The 21,758-nt window shown below is 45.3% G+C and overlaps 1 protein-coding gene across 1 annotated transcript; it reads left to right on the top strand.

Annotated features, from left to right (window-relative positions):
- Positions 1 to 682: 682 nt before the first annotated feature.
- On the top strand, positions 683 to 21,184 carry GDNF (glial cell derived neurotrophic factor). Its single transcript, XM_084832054.1, has 2 exons — positions 683 to 874; positions 18,885 to 21,184. The coding sequence occupies exons 1-2, from the start codon at positions 703 to 705 to the stop codon at positions 19,376 to 19,378; spliced, it is 666 nt and encodes a 221-aa protein (XP_084688180.1). The 5' UTR covers positions 683 to 702; the 3' UTR covers positions 19,379 to 21,184.
- Positions 21,185 to 21,758: the final 574 nt, after the last annotated feature.

Genomic DNA, 21,758 nt, shown 5'->3' with positions numbered 1-21,758 from the left:
GTCCTGCACTCTGGGATGATCGAGAAGAGATCCTGGCCTTCCTCTCTGTGACAACCTTTCAAGTACTTGAAGAGTGCTATCATATCTCCCCTCAGTCTTCTCTTCTCAAGGCTAAACATGCCCAGTTCTTTCAGTCTCTCCTCATAGGGCTTTGTTTCCAGTCTCCTGATCATCCTCACTGCCCTCCTCTGAACCCTCTCCAGTTTGTTTGCATCCTTCTTAAAGCGTTGTGCCCAGAACTGGACACAGTACTCCAGATGAGGCCTAACCAGTGCTTAGTAGCACATATCAACCTGCCCATTTACTGAGATCTGCAGATCGGGGCCTCCTGCTTGTCCTGTCACCTGCATAGGTACATCTAATGGCAACCAGGAGGAAAGCTGTTTCAGCTGTGGGACCCCAACTTGAAAGTTTCTCCTCCCCCCTGCCCCCCGCAGCATGACATGTGCCATCCTTGATGGTGCCTAGGCAACTGTTGAAACCTGATCCTTAAACCCAGCCATCTGCTGAATTTAATACCTAGCTTGGTAGATTGTCTTTGTTCTTGCTTTTACCTTTCTATTTTATTTTAATTGTGGTTTTAATGCATTTTGTACACCACCCTCTGGTTTGATCATAAAGGGCAGTATGTAAGTATTTTAAATAAATAACAAAACAAATGTCTCCACTTTGCCAGGGTCCTGTGCTGGAAGGGAATTTAAGATGAAGTTATGGGATGTGGTGGCTGTCTGTGTGGTGCTACTCAACGTGATCTCGACCTTTCCTCTTCCCGCTGGTAAGACACTTCCTGAGAGGGCCCGCTCCATCCTTCAAGGAACCAAAGAAGAACAGACCTCCAGCAGGCTGCTGACTCCCTACGCTGGCCAAATGGACTGTAAGAAAAAGCTCCCTTTCCTCCTTGCCACTTCCGTGTCATCTAACTGCTGTCAGTGCTTTCTAACGTCCTAGTGCCAGATCTGGATAACCAGCTCTGTTGCCAGGGTTCCTACTTTCCCAGCCCGGAAAAAAAGAGAGCTCCAACACAAAGACAGATAGGTAACAAGCTCAGACCACAGCCCCAGTTATGCAGAAGTCAAGAGAATTAAAGTTATTCATTTAGGAAAAAGAAATCAAATACACAGTTATAAGATGGGGAATACCTGGCTTGGCAATAATATGTGTGAAAAAGATCCTGGAGCTGGAGTCAATCACAAGCTGAATATGAGACAGCAGTGTGATGTGGCTGCAGAAAAGCAAATGCAGTTGTGGGTTGTATCAATAGAAGTATAGGTTCAAAATCATGGGAAGTGATAGTTCCACTCTACGCTAGCTAGGGCTCAGCTCAAATATTGTGTCCAGTTCTGGACACCACATTTTAAGAAGGATTCACTTAAACTGAAATGCATTCCGAGAAGGGCAACAAAGATGATCAGAGAACTAGAAACCAAGTCCTGTGCAGAGAGGTTGAGGGAAACAGGTATATTTAGCCTTGAGACAAGAAGATTGAGGAGGGATATGATAGCACTTTTCCAGATCCTAAAGGGTTGTCACTAGGGATGGACGAAAGTCCCTTACCTGTCCTTGAAGCTTGCTTCGCGGTGGGGGGGAGGCACTTCGCTTCTCCCCCCGAAGTTCATGTGAGGGGGGGGAGGCGCCCCGCCTCGCCCGGATGAAATTCAGGCCGGGCGGGAGGCGCCCCATCCCTCGCCGGCAAAATTCAGGCCGTGTAGAAGTGCCCCGTCTACCCGGCCGCGAAAAAAAAACAAAAAAAACCCCGACTCCCGTGATAGGCTACGTAACGATTAACGTAGCCTATCACGGCTAGATTTCCAAAGTCAGCCGTGATAGGTTACGTAAATCGTCACGTAGCCTATCACGGGTGACTTTGGGAAAAAAGAAAAAAAAACGCGTACGCAAACGGCGGCCCCCATAGGGAGCCGCCATTTGCGTTGCTTATTTGGTCCCTGTAGTCTACGTAAATCTTTACGTAGACTACAGAGACCAAATAAGCAACGCAAATGGCGGCTCCCTATGGGGGCCGCCATTTGCGTACGCGCTTTTTTTTTTTTTCCAAAGTCACCCGTGATAGGCTACGTGACGATTAACGTAGCCTATCACGGCTGACTTTGGAGATCTAGCCGTGATAGGCTACGTTAATCATTATGTAGACTGTCACGGGGTTGTTGGATTTTTTTACTGCACTTGTAATGGCGGCGGCGGCAGCCGGTGGAAAGACCGGCTGCCGCTCCCGCCCCTGACGAAGACCCGACGAACTGCCGCCGGGACCCGCCGCCGGGAGGGACATTCGTGAAAGGTAAGTCCCATCCCGGGGGGGGGGCGGGGGGCGGAGAATTTCACCGCCAATTTTGGGGGGCCGAATGCGTTGGCACTCGGCCCCCCGAAGTTTCAGGGAGAAATTCTCCCCCATCCCTAGTTGTCACACAGAAGAGCTTGTTCTCTATCATCCAAGACTGTCAAAAGAAATAGGCATAAGGTACAGGAAGGCAGATTTCAACTGAACATCAGGGAAAACTATCTAACAGTCAAAAAATCGAACCAGCTGCCTAGGGAGGTGGTGGGTCTCAATCTTTGGAGGTATTCAAGCCAAGGCAAGACAGCCTGTCAGAGATACGTTAAACTGGATTACTTAACCAAGCTGGGGTTGGACTCAATGGCCTAACTGGCCCCTTCCAATTCTATGATTCTACTAGTCTGACTCATTCACTCTGAAGCTGTAGTCCCATTGGCATCAGTGGGACCGAGGGTGAGTTCTCATATACCTGTCCTTGTGCGTTTTATTTTTGTGGTTTTAATTTTCATGAATTGTGAGCTGTTGTGGGAACCCTGTGGAGTTGAAGAGCAAGATATACAGTCAGGGCCAGAAATATTGGAACAAGGATAACTGTTTTGGCAGTTGGTCTCTGTACACCACCACATTGAAGTTGAAAGGAAACACACCCAGATGGGAGCGAAGTCAGGACTTTCAGCTGTAATTCAAAGGGTTTGACAAAAGTGGGGCACTAACCATTCAGGAAGTACAGCCAGTGGCATACACCCCACCCAAAAACAGTTATCCTTGTTCCAATATTTCTGGCCCTGACTGTAAATATAAATGAAATAAAATATGGGGCATATGTTCACCAAAGACTTAAACTGGTTTAATAGTCATTTGCTTCCCCAATGAACTCTTGAGACCTATATTTCTTTGACGGATGCTAGGGATTTCTATGGGGCCATGGTGGCTTAGTGGTTAAGATGCTGAACTGCAGACCGGAAGGTTGGCAGGACAGCAGTTCGAGACCCGAGTGATGCTCTGCGTGATGGAGTGAGCTCCCGTCTTCAGTCCCAGCTCCTGTCAACCTAGCAGTTCGAAAGCAGGAAATTGCAAGTAGATAAATAGGTACCGCTTCGGCGGGAAAGGTAACAGCATTCCGTGCACCTCGGTGTTCAGTCATGCCGGCCACATGACCACGGAAGTGTCTTCGGACAGCGCTGGCTCTTTGGCTTATTTTTTTTTATTTTTTTATTTATTTTATTGCATTTATACCCCGCCTTTTTTCCTCTTGCAAGGAACCCAAGGCGGCTTACATCATCCACCTCCTCTCCATTTTATCCTCACAACATCAACCCTGTGAGGTGTGGAGATGAGCACCACACCCTAGAGTCGGACACGACTGGTTGGGGACACCTTAGGGATTTCTAAAAGAGAATTCCCAGCAACTTCACCAGACTCCAGTTCCCAAGATTCTTTTGGGGAAGCCAGGACAATCAAATTGCTATAAACCGAATATAATTTTGAGGTGTATTCCTCCAGTGACACTACCAAGTTTCCCACTTGCCCTTGCACCTTGTGCAGTTACTGCATTCGCCTTCCCCCCATCCCCAATTTTTGGTGCTTCTGAATTGCAGAAATGGGTTCCTCCTTTCTCTTACTATTATTTCTCCCATGTCTCCAGCTGTGTAATTCTGAGGCACGGGGGGAAGTGACAAATGAAAAGGGGTAGGAATCAGAGCAGGTAGGGGTCCAGGATGAGGAGACAATATGGGTTCCCATGCAAAGGACACTGGGATACATGCAGAGAGAGGGCCGAAGGACTGAGGGGGAAACAAGCCATTCTGAGCCACCGCATGCCCTTTATCTTTCAGGAGTAATGTGGGTTGGTGAGCGAACAACCAACCCATGGTGGGTTATCATGACGTATGAATCAGACAATCTGTGAACCAGGAGTGTCTATTTTTTTTATTTAGAATAGTTTTGGATCACCCCTCCAGTCCATGAGTGCTCGAAGTGATGTACAATAAAAATATAAAAATTCAAATATATAATCTACATGAATTCTCACAAATGCCTGCTGGATTCCTATAATCATAGTATTCCAAAATAAATAACTAAAGCCACTGCAGCAATTCCAAATAACCAGGTATATGCGTACCTTTAGTTTACTTGCTACTTCCTCCATGTGAACCCAAGGAAGTGCAAAAGCCTATGGCTGTTCATGTATTTGTTCTGAAATTCAGTACCACTGCTGAGTGTGCAAACTGTCCCTAATGATTTCAGTGAGGTGGAAGCTTCTGTTGCTGGAGAATGAGTCAGAGGGCACCAAGAGGAAGGAGCTACCAATGGCCAGGTGGGGGCAAAGGGGTGGCGGGAAACAACCATAATTGGTCTTAAGTCAAAGAACATTGGCTTCTCACAGCTTGTAAGCATACGCAGATTCATTGCAGTTTCAGGGGTGACATCATCTAGAATAGGGGCACAGAATCTCTAGGGCCAAATTCCATTCCATAGAAACTCTCAGAGGTGGCATTCCAGTGATGGGCAGTGCAAAAAAACCACCAAAATACCCACATATTTTAGCACGGAGCTCTTCCTGCAAGTAACTAAGAGAGATTTTCTAGAAAAGGCTTTTATTGTGCACTCATCATTCCTCGCTCATGGTTGTTTATGGGTGCTTTAGTTGTCATCACCATCTAGTTTCACTTCTGTTTTTTAAAAGCAGTTTCACTGGCGGGTGGGGGTGGAGCAGGGAAAATCCATTATTTTTTGCCCAAGGGAAACAAAGCACTAGTCTCCACCAGTATACTTGCGTTATTCTGCTATACCACAGCGCAACAGAGTTAATGTGCTCATCCCCAGTCTCCCTCATCATGTCAGTAATTTAAATACCTGAATGGGGCTGCACAGGCCACCATAAATACAGTTGCCACAAATTATGAACAGCCTGGTCCTCCGCCACATCAGTGGAGCCAAATGAGTAGGACCACCAAAATGGCTAGTTGTGATCACGGTATAATCATCGGCATCTAGTTACAGTTTTCATTACTCAACACTAGGCTGGAAAATTGGTCTCTAATGTTCAATAGCCACAATAGTCCCTTGTTATCCTACAGTATAATGTCAGTTTTCAGTGTAGGGATGGCTAACCAAATGCATTATGCTGCCTGAGGTGAAGGACAAGATGGCACCCACCCACTCCCAATTTCCACATACAGAACTGGCCTGGCAATGGGATCTTACTTTAATGCTGCCGATGGGACAGCATCCTCCACCATATCTGAGGACACCAAGACAGGTCTGTTCTCCAACAGAAGGAAATAGCCAGGGAAGCTCAGGAGAAATGGGAGGGGAGGCTGCTGCCACTGCCCCACTCATCCCCCAGCATCCCCTGTCTCACTCTGCTTAATGGTAGGGCTGGCCCTGTGCATGATCTTTCTACAAAATTGTTTACACTTATTGGGCTATATCCAATGGTGTCCTTCCATCCATGAAATGCTCTCTCATTCAGCAGAGGCTTCCATGAACGGACGGAAGGGAAGGGCATTTTTGTGAATTCCTCTTTCCCTCCTCATCCCCCTACACTCACCCCCGCCACTCCCACATCAGACCTTTTTTGATGCTGCAGGTTGAATTTTGGGGGGATGGGGTGGTAGTGGCCACAAAAAAGACCAGGGAGGCTTTGTGCAGTCTGCCATGTGTTGCCCACGCCTGTTCTAGCTGAAAAAGGACCAGTTGACATGCTTAAAACCTGGGCAGGGCTTAGTTGAGGCCTGTTGTGATCATTCTCCATACAATACATTCACTTGTTTCAGTTGCCCTGTTTTCACTCCTCATCACTATCTAAAAGAAAAATGTTAGCAGGCTTATTTCATCCTGCTCTGAAGCAGCCAGAATAGGAGAATGGCAGGCTCGAAACCCACTCCAAAATGGAAAGTCCTTCAGCAAGACTACTTTAGAATTTTTTTAAAAAAAACTAGCATCAAAGTGAATGAGTATATCTCTGGAGTAAATTTTATAGAGTCTTTAGCCAAGTTGCCAAACCACATATTTTGTAGAATTCTGATTTAAAGAGTGTTGAAATCTACAGAGTTCTGCCAAGATTTCTCTGACATAAATGAATTGTGGTTTGAAAGGCCGGCCATTCTGAGACGGGTTTATAGTGTGATTCTTCCCCCACCTGCCAAGCTGGAACATTGCACTTCAGTTTAGTGACGCAACCCTGACACCCCTGTATTACACTGAGGCACTTTGGACTTTAGACACTTTAGTTCCACTAATTTTGCTAGACCTCACCGGGCTGAAATCCAAAAACTTCAGTTTTAACTGGGTTGTTTATTAACCTGATAGACGGTTTAAGTAGTTTATGGATTTTAGCCATTGTGCCATTTACACTGATTTTTTTTAATAAACTGACAAGTGTCATGTTAAAGTACATTATATTGCACTACATTGGAGAGAATAAAAACTTCAAATTAAAAGAAATTGATTGAGAGCAACAATCTAGTTTTAACTCAAGTTGCCATGAGCTCTGCTAAAACCCTATAGTTGTTGGGGCAGAAATTACAACCCTTAACCCACATATGCTTTCAGTGGAACTGCTTCAGATTAAGGGGTTTACAAATTATAGCCATGCAGCATAATCCTGTGTATGTTTACTCAGAAGTAAATCCCACTGAGTTCACTCAGGCTCACTCCCAAATAACTATACATGGGACTTCAGCATGAGACAGCCATCCTGTGTGTGTGTGTTTACTTGAAACTAAGGCCCATTGAACCTCATTGGCATTTTAGTGATAACATTATATATTTGCATCAGCTGCAGTGGAGTCTGGTGGCTCCGATGTCAGTGGGGTGGTGACTCCGCTCCAGGTTTCAGTCAGAGCCAGTCAGAACTCTAAAGGAGCTATCCAAGGTGCTTTGCTCCTTGGATAGCTCCTTTAAAGTTCTGACTGAAACCTGGAGTGGATTCACCGTTCCACTAACATCGGAGCCACTAGGCTCCACTGATCAGCAGTATAAGTTTCCTCTGACTTGGAATATAGGGCTGATGACTGGAGGGGGATGTGGGATTGCACCTGCTGGTCCCACACCCAATGAGAGCCATCCCCCACCCACCTCTGATGTCAGTTCCTCCATGGAATGCTCAAAGGGGCCTACATTTATACAGTTCTTCTGTGCCATTGTGAACTCTGATATCCCCAGGGCTTCTAATTCCATGGAAGAGACTTATACAGGTACAGTGGTATGCATGTAGATCCCTTTCATGTATTCTACTGAATGCACAGATGGCAAGGGGGTGGCTGTACATCCCAAAGTCGGGGGCAGGGCCACTGGACACAGTTCTGCACTCTCCACCCCCACCGCAGTTCACAGAATGCATAGGGGTGAATAAGATAACACCCATCAGGTTAGAACCAGGATCTGCCTTCTGCAAGAAGATGGGACCTTCTGCAAGAAGAAGGGCTCCACTCACAGAGGGTCCCTCCATCCAATTTTGGGGAATCCTCCCTGTCCTGCTGTGGTTTTGAACCAGACTCAGTGTTAGGGCAAATTACAGAGCAATCCAAAAGGCAAGGCAAAGCAAGGCAAGGCAAAGCAAGGCAAGAAAGCAGGTTAACCACAAAGGTTTCAGTCCAGTATGAGATCAGGCTAAGGCAGGAGTGGTTGCGATACAAGGAATGGTCCAAGCACAGTTAAGAAGTCAGATACAATACACATCCCAGAAGAGAGTCAAGCAAGAGCCCAAAGGGCAGTAGCATGGAGGTTCAAATTCAAGAATACAAGGCTCTGATAGAACAATGTTGTTCCAGCACTGGCGTGGCTAGACTAAAACTGAAGTTGCATACAGCCAGAGCTTCTTGAGCCCCACCAAGAGCTCAGCTGCAGTTTGTCATAGGTCCTCTGGCAAAAGTCCTACTCAGTAGGAGTCCTCCTTTGTAAAATTGAGCATTTATTTTCAAAGGAGCCCTATTGGCCTCCCTCTTGAGGTGACAATGCCCTAGAGGGCTAGGTGATCGTCCAGCCTCCACCTCAGAGGTGGAACTCCCCTCATCCTGAGGAGATGGACTAGCGGTGATCTCCCCTGAGAGTCCAGACTGCCCCAGATCTTCTGAGATGGGTAGGTCCTTGGCATTGTCTGTCTCTGGGAGTTCTAGTTCCTCCTCAGAAGAGGATTCCTTCAGCGGGAGTGTGACACTCCACATCACAGCTCACCCCATTCAAGAGACTCACCTGATTTCCTTGTGTAGCTTTTTCAGGGGACTGGAGGGACTGCCATGGGAAAGAGGGAGAGAGAAAGTCCACTTCCAACAGCATCATTGATCCAGCTTAAATCTGGATCCAACTCGTAGTGTCCGCTCCTCTTGTTACAGCTATTGCCATGGTTGAGTACTATATTACAAAGCAGTTTGATGTTTATGTGACTGGTGGCCACCTTTTTTTGGGCAACTGTGCCACAAGTCAAGTCCAATGTCTGAGACAGTGCCACTATAGTGAGGACTGCAGCTACATATGCAGACCACCCACACTTGGAGTGGTTTTGCTTCAATTCTGTTGAGTCTGGGAGAGGGCACATACATAGCATAAGGAAGAGAGGGACTGTGCCATACCCAGTCTCAAGGGCCTGCATGCGCCTGTCCAGAAGTGCCACATACACCCACATCATGGTGCCATAGGCCACCCATGGTCTTTGTAGTGCATAGACCATTGTGCTCCCAGGGTGGTTTGTCTTGCAAATTACACAGTAGTCTCCACCGTTGCTTTCCTGTGACAGAGGGATTCTCAGGCCGCTTTTGCCTCTTCAGCATCTTCCCAGCAGATGCAAAACCACATCTGCATTCTTCCTCTTTCTGCCTTGTCTGTTCCTCCTTCTCTCTCTTCCCACTGGAATCTTTCCTGGGCTTCCCTCTTCATATGTTGGAAAGAGGCCACATTTTCTTTCACAAATGATGCAAGTTGGCCAAAAGATTTAACTTTCACCATTCTCTTCTCCTTTCTCACCCTCTGCCTAGTGAGTAGATTGTTGAATGTTTGAAGAGTCTCTGTCTGTGTTCTGAAGACCCACTTACAGCTCTGTGCGATGGCAGGTTTCTCATTTGGAATCCACCTTTGGCAGCTTTAGGGAGTATAATGAAAAACATTTTACAAATAAGAAATCTTGGCAACTATATCTGAAAAGCACAAGGGTCCTCCTGCTCTATTGTTTTATGTCCAATTAATTATAATCAGGACAGTTTATTATTAATCATTTGATATTTTAAAGTGTTTTATAGTTTTACCAAATTTCTTCACATGCCAGCCCGGTTGGTGGAAACTAGGCTAAGAAATAATTATTTGAAAGGTCCAGTGTGTGCGTGTTAACTTAGAACAGAGGTAGGCAACCTGCCATCCAGATGTTTTGGACTACAACTCCCATGATGCCTGACAATTGGCCATGCTGGCTGAGGCTGTTGGGAGTTGCAGTCCAAACACTCTGGAGGGCACTAGGGTGCCTACCTCTGGCTTAGACTGCTGCTGCTGTCCAGTCAGGAATAGCTGGCTACATTCACATGTCTCCAATTGTCGGATCCCCACACAATCTGTTGAACGTACATTATTGTGTTGCCATTGAGACTTGGGCCCAATCAGACACTACAAGAATATAACTCTGCCTGGCCAGCTGCTCTCACTCAGCCCCCAAGCAAGCTGACATTTGGCCTTTCAACCTAGTGAACATATCTAATATTTTCCAAACAGGACAGAAGACGTTATTTTGATCTTACATGATGTTTGAGGCTCGTTCTGCACCGCTATCCATATTGGGCCTGGGTTATCCCTATCTCCTTACCCTGTTAATGCAACTGCTCCTGTGCCTAATGGCACTGCACTGATAATTGCACTGCGCTGTCCGTAGTCACAGCATTTGCATTCCTGAACATCTCAGCCTTGTTGCTGTGGAGATAAGTTTGTAAATACACAGGGAGTATCTATGAAAGCCATGAGAGATGTTAGGTCTCCAGTCTTGTTTTCGCACACATGTAAGACTAGGGTTCCTTACAACTTGCGCTAAACTGCTGTTTTTCGCAACTTTGAACCTTCTAAAAACCTCAGTTATTACAGTTTCTTGGGGGCGGGAGTTACTATTGGTGACTGACCATGCTTACATAAAATGGACACATCTGCATACCATTTAGGGGTTTGCGTAATAAATTCTGAATGCAGAATTTTGGTTGCATTGCAAAATCTGGCTTTTTCTTGGTAGCGGAGGGTATAAAACAGGAATGCGAAACCTCAGGCCTGTGGGCTAAATCCAGTCCACCTGGGGGCCCCAGATGGCCACATCCCCTTTCCCTGGCCCCACCCCTTTTCCTCTGACCAACAGTCGTTTGGTGGTTTTCTGGCTTTTGTGCAGTTTTCCCCCTATTCCAAACGATTAAAATGCCTCTCCTACGGCTTAGCTACTGGCAGGAAGAGCTTTAGGCTAAGATATGCTGGTATTTCTGGCCTTGCCCCCTTTTGCCTTCAGCCCCGCCCACCAATGGAATGTGGTCCCCGAGAGCTGCTCTGAAATTGGATTTTGCCCTCGGGCTGAAAGAGGTTCCCCACCCCTGCTACAAAAGAATGGTGATTAAACTGTTCTCACACTGAAAGATTTCTTTCATTCCCACGATGACTTGCAAGTAGAAGAGACAGACAGATGGCAGCATTTCCTTTATCGCTTCACCTGCAGTCTTTCCTGCGTGCGCCATGCAAACCAACATACAATCCAGCAACTGCACGTTGATGGGGAATGAAGTGCGTGGCTCAGAACTGGATGTTAGCCACATATGGGAACAGATCTGGGAGAAAGCGGTGGGAACATCTACTTACGGTGTTGCAGGTACAATAGGGAATGGCCCCCATCGGACTGCGTATTTGTGCAGCGGCCAGGGCTGCGTGCAAAGAACCACCAACAACCGGGCTGAGCAGCTGTTCGACAGGCAACGGCAGCAGAACTAAATCCAGTGCTTCCACTCCCCCAAATAGCTGACTGGCACATTTGCCGATTTCCTAACAGGGCTCTGTGCATGCAGCCCCGGCAGCTGGATCAAGGGAAGGAACAGCATGCGCAGCACCCATTTGCCCCCGTGATTCCTCATCCAACTAGGGATATGCATCCGCTGCATGTGTATGGCTGAGAGCTTGATCGGGGAGATATAAATACCCTCTTTACTTCCGGAATGAGATACTGCTTATGCTTAGAAAATTAAGCTTCATAGCAGGGTGGGGATTTGAACGTTGGTTTCCAATATCCAAATTCAGTGCACTATATGTATTTTTGTTTAATCCCATGTCTGCCCCAATCACATCTAAAGCAAGGTATGGGGGTGGGGGGCAATTCTTAGAACAAACGGGACATGTGGATCAGGCTGTCTGAGCATATGGAGATAGTTAGCAGTTCAGATTCAGGAGGGGAACAGCCAGAACAGGGGGAGGTTATCTTCCCTAGCAAGTTCAGATATGGATAGGCGTGCTTCTCAGGAGGCTAGCACCCAGATGGCTGGGCCTGAAGCCCCCCCCCCCCCATGAGAATCCAGGAGGAGGAGGAGAGTACGGGGTGTGACGTGAGGGATGCTAGACTGCGGCGCAGAGCGAAGCCGGATAAGTTAGAGGCGGAGCTCAGACAGTCGATCCGGTTGGCGATGTGTGAGAGTCAACGTAGGGGAGCTTCACTGGAAGGGAGGGCCATCCCTCCCTAAGTTAGTCTAGCCAGCAAGTCTTGTTTCAAACTGCTAGCAACATTGTAGCTCCCATTTGGATTCCCTGCTGTTATTCCTTTGTAGCCTGAGAGTCTTTGGGGATTTGCATCTGTAATGAACCTGTAGATAGTGAATTAAAGGCGTGAGACTGAAGCCTCTCATCTTGTGTGTGTGCATGAGGAAGGTGGGGGCCAAGGGAATGTGACACGGGTGCTTAGCCCTCCTCCATTTGACAGTCTTGTTTTGCCCCGGTGTCACTTCCCCGCCCCCTGCCCTAGAGGTAAGTGGGAGGAGCAAGGAGATTTCAGCTTCCCTTACCTGTGTGGCCTCCCCATGCCCTGCCCCAAACAATAAACATACCACCATCATACTTGATACTTGACTGGAATAGATCCTGGTTTAAAAGAATATTCTGCTGTTGCCATATGGAGGTTGTGCTTTATATATGTAAAATATTCACATAAACATGAATCTTTGGATAGTTTTAGGGTTTGTTTGTTTAAAATAAGAGTCAGTTATTCTGGATGGTGAAATGTACTATTTTTTAAAGTAAATTAAATGCATTCAAAAGACATGTGTCGATACAGCCTTTACCACAACCATCATGTAACAGGAAGGTACTATAGGGTAGGGCGCCGTGGTGGCTTAGTGGTTAAGACGCTGAATTGCAGACCGGAAGGTCGGCAGGACAGCAGTTCAAGACCCGAGTGCTGTGTGACGGAGTGAGCTCCCGTCTTCAGTCCCAGCTCCTGCCAACCTAGCAGTTCGAAAGCAAGAAATTGCAAGTAGATAAATAGGCACCGCCTCGGCGGGAAAGGTAACAGCGTTCCGTGCACCTCGGTGTTCAGTCGTGCCGGCCACATGACCACGGAAGCGTCTTCGGACAGCGCTGGCTCTTCAGCTTAGAAACGGGGATGAGCACCACACCCTAGAGTCAGACACGACTGGTTGGGGACACCTTTACCTTTTTTTTTTTTTTACTATAGGGTAGCCATTTTTGAATCACCAAAAAAGAGAACAGATTTGCATAATATTTACATATGCTAATTTATATGTATAGATGCAAACTTAGACATTATAACTGAAATAGAAATATCTCACCATACTGTGGAAGACTGTGACTAGGTCTCCTGTGTGCCTGCCTGTTGTACCTCAAGTCCTGATGGGCAACAGTTGTTATGGCTCATTATCTTTAAACTGGAATTGGACAGGGCAGCTGTTCAAACAGGGGGTGGTCCTCTGTAAAATGAGACACCGGGCCACCCTACATCAGTTCACAGATGGTGATTTCAGGCTGATGGACATTTTGGTTGAGAAGAGATTTGAACCCAAGTCTCCTAGGTGCACCCCTTCATGGATCACTGCCCTGTTGTGGCGAAGGGGCTTGCGTAACTCAGTGAAGCCATAAGCTATGCCGTGCAGGGCCACCCAAGACGGACAGGTCATGGCAGAGAGTTCTGACAAAATGTGGTCCACTGGAGAAGGAAATGGCAACCCACTCCAGTATTCTTGCCAAGAAAACCCCATGGAACATATCACAAGGCTAAAAGATATGACGCCGGAAGATGAGCCCCTCAGGTCGGAAGGTGTCCAATATGCTACTGGGGAAGAGCAGAGGGTATTTCCAAGTAGCGCCAGAAAGAGTGAAGCGGCTGGGCCAAACCCGAAAGGACACTCAGCTGTGGATGTGTCTGGCGGTGAAAAGAAAATCCGATGCTGTAAAGAACAATATTGTTTAGGAACCTGGAATGTCAGATCAATGAATCAAGGTAAGCTGGAGGTGGTCAAACATGAGATGGCAAGATTGAACATCGACATCTTGGGAATCAGCGAACTAAAATGGACAGGCATGGGCGAATTTAATTCAGGTGACCATCATATCTACTATTGTGGCCAAGAATCCCTTAGAAGAAATGGAGTAGCACTCATAGTCAACAAAAGGGTGGGAAAAGCAGTACTGGGGTACAATCTTAAAAATGATAGAATGATCTCAGTACGAATCCAAGGCAAACCATTCAACATCACAGTAATTCAAGTCTATGCCCCAACCACTGAGGCCGAAGAAGCTGAGGTTGATGGGTTCTATGAAGACCTCCAACACCTTCTAGAACTAACACCAAAAAAAGATGTCCTCTTCATCATAGGGGATTGGAATGCTAAAGTAGGAAGTCAAGAAATCACCGGGATAACAGGCAGGCATGGCCTTGGTGTACAAAATGAAGCAGGACAAAAGCTAATAGAGTTTTGCCAAGAGAACATGCTGATCATAGCAAACACTCTTTTCCAACAGCACAAGAGGCGACTCTACACATGGATGTCACCAGATGGTCAATATCGAAATCAGATTGATTATGTCCTTTGCAGCCAAAGACGGAGAAGCTCCATACAGTCAGTAAAAACAAGACCTGGAGCTGACTGTGGCTCAGATCATGAGCTGCTTCTTGCAAAATTTCGGCTGAAATTGAAGAACGTCGGGAAAACCACTAAACCGTTCAGGTATGACCTAAATCATATCCCTGATGAATATACAATGGAGGTGAGGAATAGATTTCAAGGATTAGACCTGATAGACAGAGTGCCTGAGGAACTATGGATGGAGGTCCGTAACATTGTTCAGGAGGCAGCAACGAAATCCGTCCCAAAGAAAAAGAAATGCAAGAAAGCCAAGTGGCTGTCTGATGAGGCTTTACAAGTAGCTCACGAAAGAAGAGAAGCGAAAAGCAAGGGAGAAAGGGGAAGATATACCCAACTGAATGCAGAGTTCCAGAGAATAGCAAGGAGAGACAAGAAGGCCTTCTTAAATGAACAATGCAAAGAAATCGAGGAAAACAACAGAATGGGAAAGACTAGAGATCTTTTCAAGAAAATTGGAGATCTCAAGGGAACGTTTTGTGCAAAGACGGGCATGATAAAGGACAAAGAAGGCAGGGACCTAACAGAAGCAGATGAGATTAAGAAGAGGTGGCAAGAATACACAGAAGAACTATACAGGAAAGATCTGAATGTCCCTGATAGCCATGATAGTGCGGTCACTGAACTTGAGCCGGACATCCTAGAGAGTGAAGTCAAGTGGGCCTTAGGAAGCATTAGTAACAACAAAGCTAGCGGAGATGACAGTATTCCAGCTGAGCTATTTAAAATCCTAAAAGATGATGCTGTTAAAGTGCTGCATTCAATATGCCAACAAATCTGGAACACTCAACAGTGGCCACAAGACTGGAAAAGGTCAGTTTACATTCCAATTCCAAAGAAGGGCAACGCCAAAGAGTGTTCAAACTACCGCACCATTGCGCTCATTTCACATGCCAGCAAGGTGATGCTCAAAATCCTACAAGCTAGGCTTCAGCAGTATGCGAACCGAGAACTACCGGAAGTACAAGCTGGGTTTAGAAGAGGCAGAGGAACTAGAGATCAAATCGCCAACATTCGCTGCATCATGGAGAAAGCAAGAGAATTCCAGAAAAACGTCTATTTCTGCTTCATTGACTATGCTAAAGCCTTTGATTGTGTGGATCACAACAAACTGTGGCAAATTCTTAAAGTGATGGGAGTACCAGACCACCTTACCTGTCTCCTGAGAAACTTGTACGAGGGTCAAGAAGCAACAGTCAGAACCAGACATGGAACAACCGATTGGTTCAAAATTGGGAAAGGAGTACGACAAGGCTGCATATTGTCACCCTGCTTATTTAACTTATATGCAGAGTACATCATGAGAAATGCCGGGTTGGATGAATCAGAGGTCGGAATTAAGATTGCCGGGAGAATTATCAACAACCTCCGATATGCAGACGATACCACCCTAATGGCAGAAAGCGAAGAGGATCTCAAGAGCCTCTTGTTGAGGGTGAAAGAGGAGAGTGCAAAAGCTGGTTTGAAACTCAACATTAAAAAAACTAAGATCATGGCATCTGGCCCCATCACTTCCTGGCATATAGAAGGGGAAGAAATGGAAGCAGTGACAGATTTTACTTTCTTGGGCTCCAAGATCACCGCAGATGGTGACTGTAGCCATGAAATTAAAAGACGCTTGCTCCTTGGGAGGAAAGCTATGGCCAACCTAGACAGCATAGTAAGAAGCAGAGACATCACCTTGCCGACAAAGGTCCGTCTAATCAAAGCTATGGTTTTCCCAGTAGTAATGTATGGCTGTGAGAGCTGGACTATAAGGAAGGCTGAGCGCCGAAGAATTGATGCTTTCGAACTGTGGTGCTGGAGAAGACTCTTACGAGTCCCCTGGACTGCAAGGAGGTCAAATCAGTCAATCCTAAAGGAAATCAACCCTGAGTGCTCATTGGAAGGACAGATAATGAAGCTAAAGCTCCAATATTTTGGCCACCTAATGCGAAGAGAAAACTCCCTGGAAAAGACCCTGATGCTGGGAAAGACTGAAGGCAAAAGGAGAAGGGGACGGCAGAGGATGAGATGGCTAGATAGCATCACGGATGCAATGAATATGAACTTGAGCACGCTCCGGGAGAGAGCGCAGGACAGGAAGGCCTGGCGTGCTATGGTCCATGGGGTCACGAAGAGTCGGACACGACTGAATGACTGAACAACAACAACAACAACTCCTAGGTGCATCCCCACCCAATTTTCTTTGATTACATCAACGACATGTGAAACTATGGGTTATACATGAGAACATTAATTATAGCTGGGGTTTAAAAAGAGCCTATTGGTTTCTCCTCCCCCTCACCTGATAAGCCCTGGCCTAAAGTCTCATAAAAAAAGAGATGCACTTGGAACCATAATTGGAAAAACAATTAAGCTATACTGGCTTTTTCCAGTACTGCCATTCATGTAAGTGGATCAGGAATCAGGCACATCGGGACATTTAGCATTTCACCTTGATGCGAGAGCAAGAGGGATGACACTGGTGATGGTGTCAGATTTTGTGGGAATTCTAAGTTGTAGGCAAAGCCCTCCCAGCTTTCCCTTCTGTGTGGCAAGCCAGTGAGGCAGGTAATGAACCAGACCACCATGAATCATTTAAAGATGATTTGACCTCAGCACCTTTGATGTTACATTTCATTAATGAGTGCCGCAGATGGGTTTCCACTTCACCCGAGCCTCACGCGTTTTGCAGTGAAGCCCGTTCTTAATCTGAGATGTTATGTTAATTGTTTAAGTCCTGCTAACATATCGGCATGCTGACAGATGAAGTTCCGTTCCTTTCTGATAACCTCCATTGCTGAAAAGGAGTCTGCAGTATACCGGTATTATCTACCTCTTCAGAGCCCGCTTGGTTTTCTTCATTCACACCATGCCATGTCATAACGACTGAACACGCTTCCACAGGGACAACTGTTGCACAGCATCTAATTATACTGGGGTGGGGGAGAACAGGAAAGATATTGATTTAGGGTACAAACCACCACAGTCAACCTACTCAGTCCCCACGGAAAAGAATGGGAGATGCCAAAGACCACTTTAACATAGGTAGCTGTCTTCTACTGAGTCAGGCCATTGGTCCATCTGGTCCAGAATTGTCAACACTGACTGGCAGCAGCTCTCCAGGGATTCAGGCAGGAGTTTTTCCAGCCCTACCTGGAGACACCAGGGATTGAACCTGGGACATTCTGCATGCAAATTACGTGCTTACTACTGAGCTATGGCTCCTCCCCAATCACAAGTACATGGAAGGTGGGTTGGATGAACCCAAGCACACCCTGTTCATACATTCTGGAGTTGGGCTGCTTGAGAAGTTTGATCATTAGGAATTCCCATATGAAATGACCTGATCCTCATCTCTTGGCCTGAGAGAACTTAGCTATCTACCAGGTGTTGCGCTTCTCTGACTATTACAACACAGTTCTTGTCAGGTTAAACCCGCCTTCCTAAACCATGTGCTCTCCCGATGTGTTAGGCTATGTAGTAGTGGCCATACTGGCTAGGGATAATGGGAGTTTTCATTCAGCACATCTGGAGGGCAACAGGCTGAGAAGGCCTAGTTTAAATGTATCAAAATACACGTTTAAATACATATTTTGAGATAAAAATATGCATTTGAATATTTTGAGAGAAAGTATACATGCACGTATGAATATACAGATTTAAATATATATTTTGATATGATTTTTTTAAAAAGCTGATTACTGTAAAAAATGAAAAACGTAAGTATTTGACACTGACCCCAAATAGACAGATTCATCCATCCTTATTCAGGAGTGACTTGCTGCTGTATAAAATGTTTTATAGATGTATAAAATACTTCTATAAAACATGATAAAAGGCATTTTTCATTACTGCAAAGTTGGTAATTTCTTCATCTTTCTGATGAGACCTGATCTAGTGGTCCTTATGTGAAAGATTAGATGGTGTGCATCTGTGCCTTAAAATGTATCTATGTGCCTAAGTTAAAATGTATCTATTGGATGACTGGGCATTTCCAGTACAAACTAGGCAGACCTGATCTAGTGGTCCTTATGTGAAAGATTAGATGGTGTGCATCTATACACCATCTAATCTTTCACATAAGGACCACTAGATCAGGTCTGCCTAGTTTGTACTGGAAATGCCCAGTCATCCAATAGATACATTTTAACTCGGGCACAGTTCAACTAACTGATGCACATCCTTTGTTTTCAATGGTTAAGTTCAAATCTTTGCAGTACCTTTGCTGCCAAGGTTGTAAAACGTTTTTTAAAAGTGGAAGAAAGAAAGATGAAGAAATTACCAACTTTGCAATAATGAAAAATGCCTTTTATCATGTTTTATAGATGTATTTTCAAAATTCACAAATCTTTATAGGAGTATTGAATTTTGCAGCCATGGAACTCCAAGACTTTATAGTGGGACAACTAGAAATTTAAATCAATTTTAAATATATAAACCAGGTTGTTTTTTGGGGTCGGGGGGAGATCTATATTCATCTGACAAACTGTTTCCTTTCTGTCTTTTCAAAACAGCTAATATCCCTGAGGATTATCCCAACCAGCTTGGTGATGTGGTGGATTTTATTCAAGCCACTATAAAAAGACTGAAGAGGTCACCAGATAAACCGACTCAGTTTTTCTCTAAACGGGAAAGAAACCGGCAAAATGCAGCAAAGAACACTAATAATTCCAGCAGCAGAAAGGGACGGAGAGGTCAAAGAGGCAAAACCCGGGATTGTGTCTTAACTGAGATACACTTAAATGTGACTGACTTGGGTTTGGGATACAGTACCAAAGAAGAACTTATTTTCCGGTATTGTAGTGGTTCATGCGAGTCTGCTGGAACCCTGTATGACCAAATTTTAAACAATTTAACCCAAAATAGAAAGTTGGTCAGTGACAAAATCAGACCACAGCCTTGTTGCAGACCCATTGCTTTCGATGACGATGTTTCATTTTTGGACGATGACCTATCAACTTACCATGTACTAAGAAAACATTCCGCTAAAAAATGTGGATGCGTCTGATGTCCTTTTGTGTTAGGACATTGCTAAGATATTGCATTCCTGCTAAAATGGCAAAGATGGGACCAAGGCTCCCAAGGAGATGGAATGATGGCTTTGAAAGAAGGAACAGGACCAAGCATACCGGAGAACAACAGTTGTGGGAGCCTGGTTGATTGACATACAGCACAGGATAATCAGAGAAGATACGACCGTTGGAGCTTTTAGTTTCTACAGGAAGGCAAATAGACATCAATGCTCAGGGGCAGAGATCCAGGATGGAAGGAGGTTACCTACACAATTTACTTTGAGGTGATCCACCATTGGCAAAACTTGCCTTGGCAGGTGCTTAACAACACAACCTCTGTTTGATAGCTTGTTTTGCTCTTTGTTTTCCAGTTGTAGAATTGGAAGTAACAACCAAATACTGCTGGCCTTAAGCCCAAAATATGGACACAATTTGACCTTCACATGTAAGAGATAATGTGGTCATTTAAGGATTTTGTTCTTTATGGGCAGCTAGACCCATTAAGAAAGAGAATACGGCAAAAGGCTGGCAAAGTGTCTGAGAACTTTAGGCATGAATGCCTTCCTTCCCCCTATTTCTGGTAGAGCCATCTTTTCCAGCTATCTGTTCTGTCAACCACCTTTACCCATGGGAGTTGTATAGTTTGAACAGATACAATACCTAGCATTTACCACTGGGGCATTTACCACTAGGTACAGATGAAGATCCCAAGAGTAGAGCAGGCAAGAACATGAGAAGAAGTGAAGCAATATGGTAGAAGAAAAGATAGTCCTAGTCACAAGAGGGAGCGTATTTGAAAGAGGAGACTAATGCATGTTTGGGTTTGGGCAGGGTTATCTGCACACACTGGAATATACAAACATTGCAGTCAGTCAATCAATCAATCAATCAAGGGTGCTCAGTATATTGCAGGGAGGCATATTCTAGGGGGCAGCTCATGGAGATTGCTGGCCAGGCCTGTTGGGCCTAGCTGGGTCACCTCATACAAACTGAGAATGTGCCTTAGAATTCTCTCTACCATCTCCTATGCCTGTGCATTTAAGATTGCTAATGGCGAGGAAACTACCTATCAGGGAAATGTGTCTGCCATTACTCTTTTTCTCAATAAGGAACCCCTGCTAAAATTCTAAGGAACCCCAGAGTTCCTGGGACTACTGCTTGAAAACCAATGGTTTAAAAGATTTGTGACACAATACATAATTTTGACTCGCTATTCAGCTTACCCTAGTGACATAGTACCCAGTACAGCACTACTCCTTCCTGTACCATCAAGATAACATGAAAACCTCTCCTTCCTGCATCGCTTGGAGTGAGGAGAGAAGCCCCAGGTCATGCAGAAGATGCCCATATGTGGCAGCTTCTCTCCACACCAGTGTCATCCTTCAGAAAATCGTGTTAACACCGGCTTGGATAGGTGCCACAGCACAGACTTCTTCCACATGCTACTGGGCTTCTCATGTTACGTGGCGGAATAGAAAGCAGTGGCACTACTGAGGCGCTCGCACCACTGGAGTAACATGAGGACTAGGCCAAAGATGCTAGCAAAAATATTTTTAGTCTGTTGGGGACAAGTCAAGCAGGGGTTTCAGTTAGCTAGCTAAAGTTCCACTCAGCCTTGAAAGCCAGTTCCAACCCAACAGTTGCAAAAGGGATGATTTATTAATTCTGTCTCATTTAGAATTGAATTCTGAAGTGATTACTGCTGGGGGTTGGGAGACAGAGAGAGAGAGAGAGAGTTCTGTTCTCCTTTCCTGTTCTCCATGAAAACAAGTTGTGTTTTTAATCACTTGTTCCTGCCTTGGCTACACCATAAAAAAAGAGAAAAGAATGTGGATCTTTTTTTTGGTTTACAAAAGGACTAAGGTCACTTACTTAATGAACTACATTACTATTTGGGGTCGTCGTGAGTGAACAGAGACTACTTGATGCAATGCATCCAGTGAGAGACAAATCTAGAGAAAATATTTATTGAGATTTAAGTTATTATGATTATTATTTATTACAGTTCGGTCATGAGTTTCCTTTCCTTTATTTATTAAAGCTTCTTTCTTCAAAACAGGTGCCAAAATTACAATGAGACAGTGATGCTGGGAACAACGGTCCATGGTTGTTGTTATTTTTAAGTATTAAGAATTAATAACAGGAATGCAAATGGTTTTTTTTTTTTAATCACTTACTTTACCTTTTCAACAAAAATCACAGAAGGACCTCAAAACTGAGAGCCCAGTTCTGTAGTGCTTCTGCATACACACAAGCGCGCGCGCAAACACACACACACACACACAGAGTGATGTACTCAATCACTGAACTCATTCAACCAGTTGCAAGTTCTAAGGGTCTGCCAACTTCTGGTGATGCCATTAAGGAGGGATGGGT

The sequence above is a fragment of the Heloderma suspectum genome, chromosome 2 (assembly GCF_057233095.1).
Source record: "Heloderma suspectum isolate Gila_16-S chromosome 2, 16-S_ref, whole genome shotgun sequence".
NCBI classification, from domain to species: Eukaryota; Metazoa; Chordata; class Lepidosauria; order Squamata; family Helodermatidae; genus Heloderma; species Heloderma suspectum.
This window is presented reverse-complemented; position numbering and strand designations above follow the sequence as displayed.